Source organism: Pleurodeles waltl, chromosome 7 (assembly GCF_031143425.1).
Source record: "Pleurodeles waltl isolate 20211129_DDA chromosome 7, aPleWal1.hap1.20221129, whole genome shotgun sequence".
Lineage (NCBI taxonomy): Eukaryota > Metazoa > Chordata > Amphibia > Caudata > Salamandridae > Pleurodeles > Pleurodeles waltl.
In genome coordinates this window covers 1,466,060,488-1,466,078,388 of record NC_090446.1, presented here as the reverse complement: position 1 = coordinate 1,466,078,388, position 17,901 = coordinate 1,466,060,488, and the positions used below count along the sequence as shown (strand labels likewise).

General features: G+C 44.5%; 1 protein-coding gene across 2 annotated transcripts in view; it reads left to right on the top strand.

Annotated features, from left to right (window-relative positions):
• HAUS5 (HAUS augmin like complex subunit 5) overlaps window positions 1-17,901 on the top strand; it is a 246,752-nt gene that overhangs the window by 169,200 nt on the left and 59,651 nt on the right. For both annotated transcript variants that reach the window (XM_069201157.1, XM_069201156.1), the window contains exon 18: window positions 8,506-8,641. In XM_069201157.1, coding sequence (XP_069057258.1) covers window positions 8,506-8,641 — 136 coding nt within the window. The remainder of the gene's footprint in view (window positions 1-8,505; window positions 8,642-17,901) is intronic.

The following is a 17,901-nucleotide window of genomic DNA, read 5'->3' as shown; positions in this document are numbered from 1 at the left end:
GGGGCTGAGGTATGAGCCCTGGGGGACACCGCAGGTGGTGATCTTGGGTTCAGAGGTGAAAGGTGGGAGGTGGATCGTCTGGTTCTTTTGGTGTGGAAGGAGGTGCTCCATCTGAGTGCGTGCCCTTGGATGTCATTGTGGTGGAGTCTTTCGGTCAGCATGTGGTGGGGTATGCTATTGAAGGCTTCCAGGAGTTCGAGGAGGATCAAAGCTACTGTTTCTCCTCAGATGAGGAGGTTTCGGATGTTTTCGGTGGTTGCGATCAGTGCAGTTTCAGTGCTGTGATTGCTGTGGAAGCCGGATTGGGAGGCATTGAGTAGCTGGTTCTGCTCCAGGAGTGTCATGAGTTGCTTGTTGACAACCTTTTCCACTACCTTCGCTGGGAATGAGAGCAGGGAGTATTGGTCTTTAGGCGCTTCTGGTCTCTGAGATTTTATTCCACCTCCGGTGGGAGTTTCTGGTCCTCTTGAGGATGGAGGTGCAGGGGCTGGAGATGCTGAAATGGACGATGTCGTGATCGGTCCATGTGAGTTCTGAGATATTGCTGTATTTGACGCAGTTGCTGGAGGTGAAAATGGGGTCCAGCATGTGTCCTTTCGGTGTGTGTAGTTGTGGACTTACTGGGTCAATCTGAGGCCGCTCATACTGTTGAGGTGTGCAGTGTGGTTGTCGTTTGGGTCGTCTGTGGAGATTTAGATCGCCAAGGAAGATGTAATCCTTTGAGTTTAAGGCTGGGGGCACAATGAAGTCTTTGATGGTGTTACAGAAGCTAGAGCGCAGGCCTGGGGGCCGGTATGCGAGGATGCCTCTGATGGTGGTTTTGTCGTCCGTGTGGAGCTTGAAGTTGAGATCTTCCATGCGGTGGTGGTGCACTGTATGGACTTTTTATGGATGATGTCTTCCTCCTCCCGGCTTGTTGGTGCGGTCCTGGTGAGTGATTTTACTTCCATTGGGGATTCCTGTGGCAATGTCTGGGGCAGATATGGGGTTGAGCCAGGTCTCTGTGAGGAAGACTGTCGGGTACGAGGGTGGTGTTGAGGTCCCATAATTTGTTGGAAAGCTTGCATAGTGAGCATGTGTTGAGACAGGCACGTGTAAGTTGGTATTTTTGTTCAGGTGGGTCTGTGGTGTGTTCGGGGTGGGACTTGTCGGTGAGCTGGTGTGTGTGCTGTGGCAAATGAAGTGGCAGTGGGTGCAGGTGAAAGGTCCCAACGGGGTCCAGGGCTGAGGGTGTAGAGCTCGGCAATAGTGCATCTCTAGAGGGGAGGGGGGACCAGCAGTTGTGGTGCTGGGCGTGGTCCAGGCGCGAACGGATGCAGAAGGGCTCACCTTTGGTGCGGCCACGCTGCAGCCTGCATTAAGTAGGTCCCGGGGTGGGTGGGGCTTCTGTTGACAAGAAGAACTGTGAGGGGGCGAAAGCCCAGTCGGGAAAACCCCAGTGGAAAAACCCAGGAAGCTGTGGTGTCGTTGGATGACTCTGGAGCAAGCAGGAACTGGAAGCCACAGGCAAGTGGCAGTCTAGGTGTCCAGGTGACTACTGTCAGGCTTGGTGTCAAGGTGCATACCGTCTGAAGTATTGTGTAATTTTCATTTGCATTACAATTTTGTTTGCAAATTAGGAGAGGAAATTATGAGATGTGTTGTATACATTTTATATACATATTCTTTTGTTCCAGGTGAATTACTTTTAAACCCTGGTGAGGGGGTCTTGCTGCAGCTTAAATGCATTAGGGCAACGCAAATTCACATGTTCAAGCAACATGATTTTTAGAAACATTGATGAACAAATATATTTTTTTTTAACAAACTTATTATAAAAATAAATAATAGCATCCAAAGAAAGAAATATTTAGTTAAAGTTTTATGGACATCAACATGGTATAGAGCAAGAACAAAAGTTGCATAACAATGAAGTGCAATCCACTAAAAGGGGACACTAACCAGTATTGGGAATGTGCTGTTGGTTTTGAATTTGGGACTAGACGACCAGAGTGGTTCACCCTTGGATGAGCATCAAAACTGATTAACTTGCTAATTTCAGCTAGAACTCCGGAGTGCTAACAGATGTAGGAAGCTGCCTTTATATGCAGTGTACCAATGTAGAGGTACGCTATGCAGATAGTACAGTCAATCCTTACTGGCTTACAGGTTTTAAAGTAATAACCCTAAACGCTCTCTTTTGTGGTAGTGTAGGCAGGCAATTTAGGCTTATCAGAGGGTACTTCTAAGCATTTGTTGAGCACACAGTCAATAAATGAGACACATGATCAAGAAGAAACTTGAGACCAGTTTTAGACAAGTGGCATTGATTTTTATATTATTTTAGACACCAAGATCTTCAGAGTTAGGTACGTAATGTTTGAGATCATTTTTTACAGCAAGTCAAAAAATGTCACACAAATGCCTTTTTACATGGTAATGCTTTCCTATGGGGGAAAAGAATATATACTTTATACAAGTACTTGCAAACGTATTTCGGGGGTCCCCTTTTCGGACTTAAAGTGCTAGGAGGGTCAGGGTCAAGTGAGCCACCAGCAGTTTGGGTTTACTGCCCTGGAGTGTCCGGTGCAGAGGTACTGGACGGATCTGTAGCCTTGCATGCTGCACCGTTGGCGAAGAAGGGGACCACCTAGAAACAAGCTGCAGAAGGGGTGCTTGGGGACAGCTCCAGGAACTTCTAATGGGAGACTTAGTTTAGGAGGGTCCTTGAAGCAGTGGGGCACAGTCGATGTTTGTGGACCCAGGCCAGGGAGGTTTTGCGCAGAGGGTTTTAATCGGCTGTTCCTGTGCGTTAGTCGGTCAAGGTTCTTGGTCAGACCTGCAGAGGGGGCAGAAAAACAAACAGGGCCACTCTCATGGTCATTCTCATCGGTTCCATCATCCTTCAGTAGGCAGATCAACTTTAGCACTGCTGCTGTCTGGACTAGACACAATAAGCCTTGGTTGCGGCAAATGCTCCTGTGCCCTAGGTATTGGTGCCGTGAGATTCCTGAAGGGGGCAGTGTCTCAAGGCTTGGTAGAATTGTCAGGGCTGGTCTCCTCGTTCCACAACAGCCTCTTTCTTGCGAGTTGCTCTTTCAGTGGACCCAGCGGGTAGCTAATCATAATACAGGGCAAGTGCGGTCGTGCATGCAGAGGCAGGGAAGTGGCTCCCCCACTCCAAGGGTGTGATGCTTGCTGGTTGGTCGAAGTGCTGGCAGCCCCCGAGGCTTTTGGAGGGTGCACAGCTGCAGGCCAAGTCGGATTCTTGCAGTTGGGGCAGGAACAAGTAGGCAGGATTTGGTGCCAAAAGTCCTCAGCTTGGACACAGTTCTTGCATTGGTTGGCTCTTCTTTTCCCTCTTCTTCTTTGGTCAGTCGAATCTAAGTTACTAGTGTCAGGGGGGCACCTAAATTCTGAATTTAGAGACTTTTAGGGGAGTGTAAGTTTGCAGTTAATGGGTTACTTTTCCCTGGGGCGATTACACCCCTATATGAAGACTTCCTGTGGGGAGTTGGCATAACCCTGTTCCAGAGTTCCTTGTTCTACCAAAAACAAGATGGTGGAACCCTTCCTTCGTAGAAGACATCAGGCAGCCCACCTTAGGGGTGTGACTAGCCTGGAGGTGTGACACACCTACTGCATAGCTAATTTTCTGCCCGTCCTGGTGCCAAATGTGCCTTGGGGCAGGGGATGGCGTTCCCCAGGTCTGGGAGAAGCCAGGGTTGCAGATCAAAGGGTGGCAGAGACTGACTTTAAAGCCTCCAGCCCAGATATGCTGATTTAATAGGCATCCTGCTGAAGGTGATAACACTTTTCTCCCAAGCAGGCACTGTGTCTGACCTCTGAGAGCACTGGCTCTCACCTCCAGGGGGTTAGAAACTAGTCCGTAGTTGCAGGCTGGTCAATACCAGTCAGCCAGCACACTAGAATGGTAGGTTTCATGGGGCACCTCTAACGTGCCCTCTGTGTGCTTGTCATAATAAATCCAATACTGGAAATAGTATGGATTTATTAAGAAGAGTTGTTTGATACAAAACAACATAGGGGTCAGTGAAGCCATTATATAACTGAGTAACTTGTAGTAACTAGTGCCCAGCACATACCTTAAGATGGCTTCCCTGTTCACTTGTAATAACTAGTAATCAAACTAGACATCACAGGGGCATATCTTCTCATGCAGGTATGCCCTCACATAAAATATATAGTACCCAGCCTTAGGGCTCTAAGGCCTGCTGTAATGGTGACATATATATGTGGTGACTTTGGCATGACACACAATGAGTGTGCCATGTTGTGCTTTCACACATAGTTTGCACCATGTCATGCAGCCTACATGCAATTTGTAAGGGAGTCCCTTAGGGTGGCATAATACATGCTACAGTCCTTAGGGACACCATGCCGTAGGTACCAGGGGTACCTATTTATTAGGGACTTACAACAGTGCTAAAGTGGGTGCCAGTTTCACTCAATTAGGATTATTTTACCTTGTTTTAGGGAAAGAACACTGGCACGGAGGGCGTGGTTAGCAGGAACCCAGTATAACTTCAGTCGAAAAACCTGAGTACCAGTGGCAAAAAGTGGGAGTGGCCATGTCAAAAAGGGCACTTTTTCTACATCGGGCCACATTGGTATTCATGTGAAATTAATTTCATTTTTTAAGAAGCTAATAAAAGAACTAAACTGGGAGAATACAACGTCAATTGTTGCCTTTCCCATATGTTTCAATAAAATGCTAGCCTTTGGTTTGGTGATCTTCTCATAAGGTTGACTCCATTGGACTGTGTGGGATAAAATATTTGTATAATAACTTTTTATCCAGCTTTGGGGTCAGTCAATGTAGCTAGTAATTACATTTTGCTAATGTGTACACATTTGTATACTGGAATTACTTCCACTGATGCAAGCTGAAGTCTCTGCTCACTGGATTTCCTTACAATTCTTACCCTAATAGTAAAATCTTTGCATTACTGAACAGTGAATGCTAGTTTGACCTTACTATGTATACTAATCTTTCTTTATTTGCAAACAGTCCTCTTTCACAAATCCATACTGTAAACTGTCAGCCTAGGGGTTTGTGCTTCAGGGAATTTGGTCTACTTATCCAATGGACAAAATAAACATGAAAACGCGGTTTAGTTTATACTAAAATGTCCTGTGTGATAAGAGATGGGAATACCACACCCCTAGTTCTAGTACATCTGGTTCCAAGCAATGTTTTAGTTCTTTCTTAAAAACGTTAGTAGAAGAAATTGTCCTTGTGGTTCGATGTATGGCATTCCACAACCTTTGGGTGCTATAAGGGACAGACTATTTTAGTGTGTTTGACTTTTTAAATGAAGGGATTTCAAGATAAAGGGAATCAGCATTTTTTTTCCCACCTGAGATATTTAGTTGCTATACTACACTACTACACACACAGGGCACAAAGGTAATCTATACAAGGGTCTATCTTTCCCACTTGATAAGGAACTCGTGTGGGTTCTTAAAAATTGCCTTTGCCCATTAAGTAGTGGCATGCTTTATCACAGTGTGAGCTATAACGCTTTGGTGCAGACCAACATTGTGAGCGGAGCAAAAGAGCGTTATCTGAGGTTACCCTCCCCTCACTACCAGGGATCGGCCTCACAGCCAGATCGAAGACTATCCAGGTGGGTACCCACTCTGACTTTATTTTTAGGCCCCCCTGGGTTAAAAACATAGCATTGGGGTGGACCTCAGTCAGTTACTACCCTGTTCTCTTCTCTGATCAACATTTTTTGGCCCTTCTCCTGCTCATCCGGGTCAGCTGGCCTTCCTCAAGATTCCAGATCTCGTACTTTTTTTTTTTTTATACAGTATCACCTCTCATTACCTATTCGTGAATGATGAGTCTGGTTATTCTGACTATTCCAGTTCCACTCTGTAACACAAGTTTGAGTTTCACAAAAGTTTCTCCAAAACCAGGGACTCATCAAAGACATCCCTGTGTGTTTGTGTATTTGGCATGCAAGCTGGATTTTATCTGTGTGTGTATTTATTATTGTGTATCTGTAGCCATTGACAGCCATTTTGGCTTGACAATGGTTTTGACAGCTTGGAGCCAGCATCATCACTAACTCTCTGAGAGAGAATCCATGTTGAACAAGGAAGTGCCTGCATTCCAGTAAGAAGATGCAGTAATAAAAAGGGACCAGTCCGAACCTGTTCCTGAACTACCTTGGAAACTATAAAAGTGGAACCCAAACCTTCTCACCTCGTTCCAATTCCAAGTTCTTCACTGACCAAGGGCAGGAGTACTCTGCAGCAGGTGTGAAGAGTAGCTGGGATCAAGGCTTGCCAGAAGACTGAGGACTTGTGTTGACTCCGTCTTTGTTGTACCAGAGGTCCTTTCTCCAGTACCATAGACCAGAGGTAAAGTATCCCCTACTGTCAGGGCTGGAACCTCCATCCAGGGTACCTTCACTGACTCACTGCAGTCTTCCTCTGCTAATGGGGAGAGTAGAAGGGAAGGGTGCCAAAATGAGCACCAGTGACAGCAACCTTTACTGCTTGTCACTTTGCAGGCAACAGCTACATACCCATGCATAGAAATTCCTATTGTGCACCATGATCAGATAAAACAATACAACCTGAGCCATTGACTTTGAATTGGCTGGAGAAGCTTTGTTGGGGCTTACAAAACATAACTGCAAAATGCATAACAGAATTGCTTAGTCAAGGATTAGGAACTGACCTACAGGTAACGGATCACAAGAGAGCTGTTCCACTTAGGTATATGGTCTGCACTTGCATTTTCATTTAAGGCTTTGTTTCTCTGTGTAGTGAACCCCATAGTCTGCATTTCAGTAGTACAAATATGTTATGTACCACATTACATTTTGGTGTGATGAAAGTGCCTCTCTTTAAAGAAAAGCACTGTGCTAGACATTTGCTTTATTGCACATATTGTGCAGCTCAGCAGTTTGGCTCCTGAAGATTTATAATTCAGACATCTGGAAATTCTTCATGATGAATACAAGTTCTTAAAAAGGCTAGAAGACGTGCCACATTCAAATGCTACACGGCAGAGTGGAACATGTTCATCCAGCCGTGCAACAGGGATAAGCAGAACAAGGGATTCTACTATTGTGAGTATCTCACTTACCTTCTAGATAGTATTTCCATCAGTTCCCTAAATGTACACCTTCTGCCACAGTGGCATACACTAGGGGCACGATGGGGAGAAGCTTCTTCAGTACACCAGCCATCAAAAGATTCCAAGAGTAAGCAAAAAAGGTTAGCACAACCAAGGTCAGAGCCTACATTAATCTGGAATCTAAACAAAGTATTAGTAAAAACATCCCATCCATGAGGTGGGGCTCAAATACTTGAAGATCGTCTTGTTGATTATTACGATTTGGTAATTTAAAGGCATCCCCAGACAGGAACTCTATCTGTAGATTGATAAGGATAGTGGCAATTACGGCAAACCCATAATTCCTCCCAAAGGTCATCTCACACGTCCACATCAATCGAGCCTTTCAATTACCACTGTTTTTCCAGCAATGAAAAAATGCAGGCGGAAATGGCCCTGAACCCACTGGACTTCATGAGAGTCACCATGTATTACCCATAGGAAAGGAAAGAAAGTAGGAGGGAGAGCCAGATCTGCATTTGCTTTGCAACACAGATGCAGATGTGCCTGTCACCCTGGGGACTACTGCAAGACTGATAATGCACAAACAAAACTGCTGGGTTAGCACTAGAACAAAAACCGAGAGCACACACTCCATTCAAAATAAGACCGACCCTAGCTTTCATTGCTAACGTTTCCATGAATCACATCTGTACAGTGTCCACATGGAAGTGCAGGTGGGATAGAAGGTACAAAAAAAAAAAAAAAAAAAAAAAAAAAAAACACTTGCTTGCAAGCATGCAGTTTTTTCAACCCAACCTCCAAAGGAGGGAGGAATATTTTTACAAAATCAGTATACAGCATGTGAATCCAGAAAATATTCAAACTGCAAAATGCAACAATGACTTACCTGTAGCAATAGTTTTACAGCTTGAAGAATTTTCTGGATTTAAATTTATCCCTCACACTTCCCTAGAGAGCAAGTGGTTTGGAACTAAGGAGCGGAGCAAATAGGTGGAAAGAAATCTGAGGTCTGAAGAAATTTGGTGGGCTTCAGTCGTGAGGGGGGCGGGAGGAATCTAAAGACGGGGGCTTCTAGAGCTCACAATCTCACACTGTAGGAGGATGGGCTTTCCACTACATTGTCAGCTACTCGGGGCGAGGAGGGAGCGGGGGGGGGACTAGAAAGAAGACAAGTTCAGACTCAACCACCAGATAATGGGATAATGCACAGCATATGAATCTAGAACATTCTTCAACCTGCAAACTATTCCTACTGGAAAGTAACAGTTTTGTTCTTTCTTAATCTCCCCCATTTTCTCTCCAGCTATCCTTTTGCTTTCCCAAACGCAGTCCAGTCTGAGGTCAGAGTTCTACTATTACTCATACAGTTATCTTTGATTAATCTTTGTTGTTTTCTTTTCTCACAGGCTGCAGACAAGTTTTTTATGCATTTATCTGATCTGAAGGCAGAGCAGATGAGGTTGCAACAGCAAGTTATATACTGTACTGAGAAAGTGAACACTCTTCAGCAGCAAATACTGTCCCAGCAGCCAGAGGCACAGGGTAAGGACCCGATCACCAATAACTCTGCAAGCAGAGGTTTTTCCAGGAGCTGTGATGCAGGTTAAGTGTGATACCTACAGGCCACTGATTATTTTTCATTCTTCCCAGCATACATTGGAATGGGTTTGCAAGCTAAGGATATTCTTTAGCACATGGTCTCAATCAGTCCAAAAACCACAAAAGCCCTCTCACATACACAAACTGCCATATAATTACAGCATGAGACTGCCTTCCCCTAACACTCAGTCCAGCAGTGTATGATCAGTGAGCAAGATATGGGCAGTCTCTTGCTAACACTTTATGATCTGCATTCTTAAACACTAAATATTCAAGAAAATTTCGGATGTGGCCATAATATCTTTAGACACAGTAGCACTACTGAAATAAAATAAATCCAGATTAAATGACTCTTTAGTGATCAAAAGGCTTAAAAGTACATTTTAAGTTAAATAATTAGAGACACGATAGAGACAAGCACACTTGCAGGACTCTTTCACACGTCGACAGTACAGAATAAAAAACATGAAATCAATCAGTGATTCCAAATTACTGTATTTTCAAAATCAAACAAAACTGCTTGTAACCGACCCCAAACTATTTTAATTACCGTAAAGAATTGAGTAACCCCATGCCAAATCGACCCATTACCAATCAGCCTTTGCGATCAACTTGTATTTTATCAAAATAATCATCAAATATCATTTCTTGGACATCAAACCAAAATACCAACAAAAAAAACTGTGGTACCATCATTTTTTAGGATTGAATCGCTCATAGTCACTTGCTTGAATTATTCCCTATTGTCAGGCTGAGAATCCTTCTTAGTAAAAGTATAACAGCAGTAAGAATACATTCTCAGTTTAAACTTTTCACCTAATGCAGCCAAAATCCACCAAAAAAGTTGTGAGCAGATTTGAAAGAGGAAGTGTAAAAGGTTTGATCCTCGGAATGGAATGGCCACATGGTAAAATGTGAATCTATGAATGTTACCAGTGCTGGATAAATCTGTTTGTAGGTGGGTTTAATTTGCTTCTTCAGCGCTGGCTCTTTAGAGATTCACATACTTGAGTTATAACATCCTCGTGCTTTCTCATGACCTGTATGTCTTGCCTCTCGCACTCCTGATTTAGCAGTTCTTTCGGAGGATTATCACATCGAATAAATACAACTCCCCTTGCCCCAGGACTCTCACCTCGAGCAATCCATGCGCTTTTTTACCATCATAGTTCTTTATTCAGTTTAAAAATAATAGTACAATGCAGAAGATAGAACCGTCTCACCGGTGAGTGAAACTTCTTTACACATCACATTCACTTAGCGCAAACCTGCCCAGTAGGTTATCTAGTCGTCTGTAATTGATTGTCTCAGGAGTCAACTAAAATATATAGGAAATAATAACAATCATTAACATTAAATTATTAATTCAACTGAGCTCAGGAGGCCATCAATCAGATTTGCTTTGCATCTTAGGCCTCACAAGTGTGTGGCCATGCGGATCCTGAAACAGTGAGGGAGCACATGAGGTTTCATGTGTGATGGTTGTAGTAATCCCTCACTTGAACTTTGGTGATAAATCCTGATTGTTGTATCTGATGGTGCCATACAGCTGGCATCAGTCTGTATTGTTTTCTGTGTGTATTTACTACTTCAGGGGGCCTAGTTTCTGATTTGACTACAAGCTTCTCTAGCACTGTGTCCTATCGTGTGTATCAGGAACGAGTACCTCCCGCTGACCGAGGTGCTGATAATAAATACATTCCTGTTACAGTCCATTTGTGTGGGTCTTGTAGCCACTGCCTTATGCTCGGTGCTAAAGCTTCCTTCCATAACCTTACTATACGCCTCTTGGCCAGTTGGAGGGCGATAAATCTGCAGAAATGCTTAATTTCTTTGTTAGGCTTCGCTATGCCCAGCACACATCTTTCCATCATCCCAGGAATCAGTCTCCCCGAGAACTCCCATACATTTCCTGTTACCTCCAAGCAATCCATGCACTGAGCATAAATATTCGACTACTCTCGTTTACTGAGTCATCCATTATAGAAATTATATTTAGAGTCACAAATGTATGCCTAAACCTAAACATGGATTTTGGATACTAAACCAGCACCATTAGCAGAAATACAAGTAAGCCGAAATGAACCTTACCCCTTACACCACCCTTTCAGAAGTAGAGTGTAGTGCTTCTGTCAAGAATTAGAGGAGTATGCCATGCACCCTGATCCTGAGCTTTGTGATGGGGCTAATGTGCCAGTATCTGAGCCATGATTCAGTGACATAGATATAACCGTGCATCCTGGAACTGTATTTTACAACACCTACAACTCTTACCTCTTAAACAGTGCTAGATTGCCATGCACCATCAGCTGTGATCTATGACTTTTGGGCTGTTATAATCTGAACCATAGGGTTTGGAGTAGTCTTAAGTCCCCAAAAACTGATTGGTGTAGAGGTAGGAATGCACTCAGACTGTGCCATAGATGTGTGAATAATGTAACTCACTCGTGGTCCAAGGCCACAACAATAGTGTTGAAGGTAAGAGTGAAGCTGTAGATACGCACTCCGGAACTGTTGGGATAATATTTTATACCCACAATGTGAACCATATAATAGTGTAATGTCCCCATAAATCTAGTTAGGAGTGCCGTAATGCAACCAAATCTTGATTTCACAGAGGTATGAATTATTTTTTGTACCCATAGTAAGAGCATAAATATAGTAGTGTTAAGCTTGTTCAAACTAAGCCATCGGAGTCATCCAACTTGCTGCATCACAGGTAGTGTTGTTTAGGTATGCACATCTTTATTTTACAATGTGTCAGTTGAGTGACCTCTGACCCCCAAACTCTGATGTATAAACTTTGCTTTGCATAATGTTATATGTACTTGTGTTCATTATTAACCGCTATGATAGGTCTTCCATGTTCTATGTGCTGCAAACTACATATTTGACACCCACCACTGCCTTTCTAAGATAACTTCCCTATAATGAGAGAAACAAATGCATGCAGAAAGCACTTTTCAATCCTTGCCATTCCTGTCCTCCCAGAAGATCCAGCTTGAAATAGGAGTAATAACGGTACAAAAATATATTTATTTTGTTATCTCAATGTGCAAAGTCTAAAGTGCACATTTATTGTGGGCAATCAAATATAGCCAAAGTTTCACCCACGTCCATGACCTTATCAAGGTCATGTGACATCTTTTAGATCACCTGAACTCATAATATAACTTGTTTGGTGTCTTATAGCTGTCTATATAACAGTGAAATAAAAACAAGTTCAAGGCAAAATGATAACCTTCTTAGGGAAGGGAAGGATTGTTCCCAGTGGAAAATCATGAGTCTTGGAGAAAATAACTCAGCCCCTCATTGTGTTGAGTCCCAGAACAGTGGCAACCTGAGATTTCTTGATTTGACTTGCCTTATCCATGCGGAAGACATTGTGCACTGTTTGTCTATATCGCATGCAGATCCCTGCAAGTATATAAGTACTGTCAACACTATTTTTGAGTTATTTGAAATGAACACCTACACCATAGTTTTTCATCTGATGGTGCCTATATGTCCTTTATTTCTAAGTTGAGTGGTACTATGTACATACGTTTACACCAACATTAAGAATGTAAATTACACATGCAGTTCTGCTGTTGTAGGGTTTTAAATATAAATGTGTTTAATGGCATGTGTGGCTTCAGCTATACATGCTCTGCAAACTTCTGCCCTTTAGTGTAAGGACTGGAAGGTTGCAAGTTGTTTTTCTTCAAAGTCTTTCGGGTCATGGGACTTTCGAGTCTTGCTGGTAATACGAAAACAATACAACCATAGCACACTGTAAGTTGAGAACTTGACGAAAAAAGTCCAAAATATGTCTCTCTGACCGATCCCAATGATGTTACAGAGTCTTCTTTTATTCAGGAAAATATGTTTTCCGTTTGTGTATTTAAGTCTTCTTTTATTCAAAAAAATTAAAGTTTCAGTTCATGTATCATATACATTTCTTCATTCCAGATGTTTACATGGACAGCCAACATGTGTTTTGTCACAAATGTAACTGTCAATGCTGTAAAATATCCAAATCATCAGAAGTATCAAATCAAATCATAAACATTTATAAAGCGCGCTACTCACCCGTGCGGGTCTCAAGGCGCTCGGGGGAAGGGGTTACTGCTGCTCGAAGAGCCAGGTCTTGAGTCGTCTCCGGAATGCTGAGTGGTCCTGGGTGGTCCTGAGGATGGTGGGGAGGGAGTTCCATGTCTTGGCCGCCAGGTAGGAGAAGGACCTCCCACCTGCCGTGGTGCGGCGGATGCGAGGGACGGCGGCGAAACTGAGGCGGCGGTTGAGGTATTCGGGTCCCTTGTTGTGGAGGGCTTTGTGTGCGTGGGTGAGGAGCCGGAAGGTGATCCTTTTGCTGACGGAAAGCCAGTGTAGGTGTCTCAGGTGGGCGGAGATGTGGCTGTTGCGGGGTATGTCGCGGATGAGGCGGGCGGAGGCGTTTTGAATTCGCTGCAGACGTTTCTGGAGTTTAGCGGTGGTTCCTGCGTATAAGGTGTTACCGTAGTCCAGGCGGCTCGTGACGAGGGCGTGGGTCACGGTCTTTCTGGTGTCGGCGGGGACCCAACGGAAGATCTTTCGAAGCATGCGGAGGGTGAGGAAGCAGGAGGATGATACGGCGTTGACTTGTTTGGTCATGGTGAGAAGAGGGTCCAGGATGAATCCAAGGTTGCGTGCGTGGTGTGAGGGGGTTGGTGCGGTGCCAAGGGCCGTGGGCCACCAGGAGTCGTCCCAGGCGGTCGGAGTGTTTCCGAGGATGAGGACTTCCGTTTTGTCTGAGTTTAGTTTCAGACGACTGAGTTTCATCCAATCTGCGACGTCTTTCATTCCATCTTGCAGGTTGGTCTTGGCGCTGGTGGGGTCCTTGGTGAGGGAAAGTATCAGCTGAGTGTCGTCGGCGTAGGAGGTGATGATGATGCTGTGTTTGCGTACGATGTCGGCGAGGAGGCTCATGTAGACATTGAAGAGAGTCGGGCTGAGCGAGGAGCCTTGAGGGACACCGCAGATTATCTCGGTGGGGTCTGAGCGGATAGGTGGGAGGTATACTCTTTGGGAGCGGTTGGAGAGGAAGGAGGTGATCCAGTCCAGGGCCTGTCCTTGGATCCCGATGGAGCGGAGGCGTGTTGTTAGGGTGCGGTGGCAGACGGTGTCGAAGGCAGCCGAGAGGTCGAGGAGGATGAGGGCGACTGTTTCTCCGTTGTCCATCAGGGTTCTGATGTCGTCTGTGACTGAGATGAGGGCGGTTTCTGTGCTGTGATTGGCTCGGAATCTGGACTTAGAGGGGTCGAGTAGGTTGTTGTCTTCAAGGAAGTTGGTAAGTTGCTTGTTGACTGTCTTCTCTATGACTTTGGCCGGGAAGGGGAGGAGCGAGATGGGGCGGAAGTTCTTCAGGTCGCTTGGGTCCGCCGTAGGTTTCTTCAGTAGGGCGTTGACTTCAGCGTGTTTCCAGCTCTCGGGGAAGGTAGCAGAAGAGAACAAGCTGTTGATGATGGTCTGGAGGTGTGGCCGGCGTGATGGCGTTGGTGTTGGGGTTGGAGAGCTCTTTGACGATGTTGAAGAGTTCTCTGCTGTTGTGGCTGTTTTTGTCCAGTCTGTCTGTGAAGGAATTTCTTTTGGCGGCGCGGATCAGTTGGTGGTGTTCGCGGGTAGCGTTCTTGAGGGCAGTCATGTTATCTGCGGTGTGGTCCTTGCGCCAGGCTTTCTCGAGAGTGCAGCAGTTTTTTTTTTATTCCTTAAGGGTGTCAGTGAACCAGAGAGGTTTTTTGGTGTTGGTCTGTCTTGGGAGGCGTCTGAGGGGGGCGAGGTTGTCTGCGCAGTTGGTGATCCAATTTGTGAGGCTGAGGGCTGCGTCGTTGGGGTCGGAGGAGAAGGTGGGTTGGTTGTTGCTGAGAGTGGAGAGAAGCTGTTCCTCGGGGATTTTGTTCCACTGTCGGCTTGGGATGAATTGTGTGCGGATATAAGTATAAGCAATAAATGTATAGTAGATGAGAAACTGACTATGTAAAGTTCATTGTTGATGATATTTAGTAAACCACCACCCAGCATGGAGAAGATAACTGAAAACAATTATTAAGAGAAAAGAAGAAAATGATAAAGATGGAGTGTGTCACCCATGCATGTATTAAAATACTTATGTGAGAGATGCTGTACATGCAAACATTAAGATATATGAATTAAAACGTAACCATCCTTTTTTTGTGCATCAATGAGAGAAATAAGGCCGTAAGTTTGTCGGTCTTAGGTAATCGCGATTTTTAGATCCCGGTAGTTGAAGTAGAGAAAAATATGTAAAAAAAATATATAGACGAAGGTCTGTATTATACTATACTGACCAATGAACGTTATATAAAGAATGTACAGCGTAACTAGTAAGATTCCCGAAACTGGCGCTTTTCTGTACAGCAAGTCCGGCCAAGAAGTGTAGTGTTCCAAAGAAAGGAGATTCAGCCCCTCCAGTAGTTAGTGCGCAGTAGAGTGTGGGAGAGGTCCTCTCAAGGGTACGTATGTAGGTATATTATTTGGGTTCAAGTCGCACGGGCCATAGTAAGCCCAGTGTTCTGTAAAGAAAAATAAGGATAAGAAAACAAGGTCCGCTTGAAACGAGTTATAACCACTCATAGACAACATGGTAACAAGTAAGGAATCCAAAGAAAGTTAGGGATTGATAATAGTTGAACTCGTATAGATATTATAAAGCGGTGCTAAGGACCGTCCAGTGGCCAGGACTCATTGGGGATATGTATAAATTATGTCGATGAAGTACACCAGGAAGGAGGCGAAAAGGTATTTCGTAATATGTAAGGTGTTGTAAACTAAAGCTAAAAACTTTATCTTGGTGTTGAGAGTAAGGTTACAAGACAAAGATCGACACGTACAAGTTGTAAAAGCAAGGTCAGGAAACCTTGCCCATATTGTGCTGCTAGTTAACAGTGGGAAAATAAACTCAAATAGAATATACAGTTAACGAAAAACTATTGGGAACTACTCCATATCTTGTTGTACACATGGTGGCTTTTGAATTCCTGCCTCCCCACCACAACGTGGCATTTACTTTGGTTCGATGTTAATAATCACATCTCTACTGCAAGTATAAAATTGTGATCTCCTTTGTAATAAAAATATATGTTTTTAGAAATTAATTACAACAGTCTATTTCCTCGTCCATATAGAGAAAGATACACATAAGACCGCAAACATGGTGATAGCCATGTGATCGTAGCACTGTGTATAGCATTATGCAGATTATAAACTTCTAGGATAAAAGCCATTGCATGCTGTATTTCTATTTTTCCGTCAGGGGTAGTCCGCTACATGTTGCACGAGATACGCAGTGAAGGCTGTTCCCGACGCTTGTTTAAATGACGAAAAAAGCATAATCACACAGCGACGGCCAAAATGGGTCCGAGCTGGAGACCATCTTGGAATAGTGACGGATGTATGAAACAGATATACACTTAATCAGAAAAAATTGGTGATTATTAAAGTGTCACAGACTGATACTAACGTATAACAATCAACAAAAAGCATTGGAGCTGACCAATTCACAACAAAGTAAAATAGGTCATCACGTTTATATATCCGAAACCATATTTCTAAGAAAAAGAAAAATGCTGGTAATGGTCTTCAACTCCATTATTAGTTTGTTTTGTTTCGCTGTCTGGTCATGTTTCACTGAGCTCTGGGTCAAGGCCATCTTTTCGGTCTCTTTCCATTCAGGATACACCCCCTATCATCTGTACTTCTGTTGAATGCACACCTCCATTTCTTGCGTTTCAGGGCTAGAAAAAAATCACCTTTTGGATCGACGTGCTCTGACAGAGGCCTTCGGGCTGCCATTTTCTCGATTCATTGAACTCCTGATGGAATGGATTCCCATCTGTTTCTGTCCTGAGTGCCACGCAACGTTACCGTGGACCGATTAACACCAAGTCTAAAATTTCTGTATGTCTCCAGACCACAAAGAGGAGGACTGAGAGGCTTACCAGTCTTCTAGATCCAAGAAAATTCTACCGGACTGAAGAGCCCGCTATAGAGAAATGCTGCAACAGGAGATTGACGAGACACCAGGCATCTTCGGACAGCAATATGTTGATTCAGAAGAGGAAGAAGGACTACAAGATGCCTCGGTGGCTGTGGAGAAGGCCTTTTCAAATGAGAACTCAGAGTCTGACACAGACTTAGTCCTCGAGATGCAGGATCTTCCTCCAGCGCAACTTACAGTGAGTACAGACACCCTTGTCCTGCCCAAGAAACCACCACCTCCCACCAAAGCGAAGGCTAGTGGGCCACCACTGCCGTCAGGCCATGGTCGGCACCAAAAGGCATATTCGAAAACCCTGCCATTGAACTCTGCACCGAAACCAAAGCTGAAGCGCACCATCTTGGCGCCAAGCTGCCCAGTTCCAGCTTTGGCACTGACCACCTCTGTGTCAAAAAGACTAGTGCAGCCAGCCTCTGCACCAACAGTTTAGGCTTCGAAACATAAGAGCACGTTGTGGCGAAAATACCCAAGACCACACCACCTTCAGAGCTGAGCGCCTCCATTGAGCATATCCTTCAAAAGGTGAAAGAGCATCTTGATGCTAAAGAGACACAACTCCATATACAACCACAGATGGGCTGTGTCTTGGTAAAAGCTGTTGTCATTACCCCATCAAAGCGACCGCTTTCATTTATAGAGGCCATTGATGTACCTGTGCCTCCTGCCAAACGGAAGAGGATGAATAAGGACTCAGTTGCTGCACATCCTCCTTTGCCTATGTCTCCTACACCACCTTCACCACGCTCACGTCCTCATTTACAGGGTGACCCACATGGGGTCACCCCCACTCTTTTATGGGTGATCAGGGAACGGGGTGGCAGTACACCCAATACACGGACCCTTCAACAACCTATGATGTTGATCCCCACACTGACACCGACCCAGATGTCTCCCCCAGATGATGACACCTCTTTTCAGCAGCTTATCGGTACAGCCACCACATATCATCAGGTATCCTTAGATAAGGAGCCCATCAATGATGATTTCCTGTTTGAAACCATCTCCACCTCTCACAGGGCAACACAGCACCGCCCAAAGCTGAAAGAAATCTTGAGGCACTCAGACAATCTTTTTAAAGATCCAGCTAGGGCATGCATCATTACACCACGTGTGGGGAAAAATAAAAAACATTTTCATTAGAGGTCAAATGCCTCCTGATTCGCTGGTG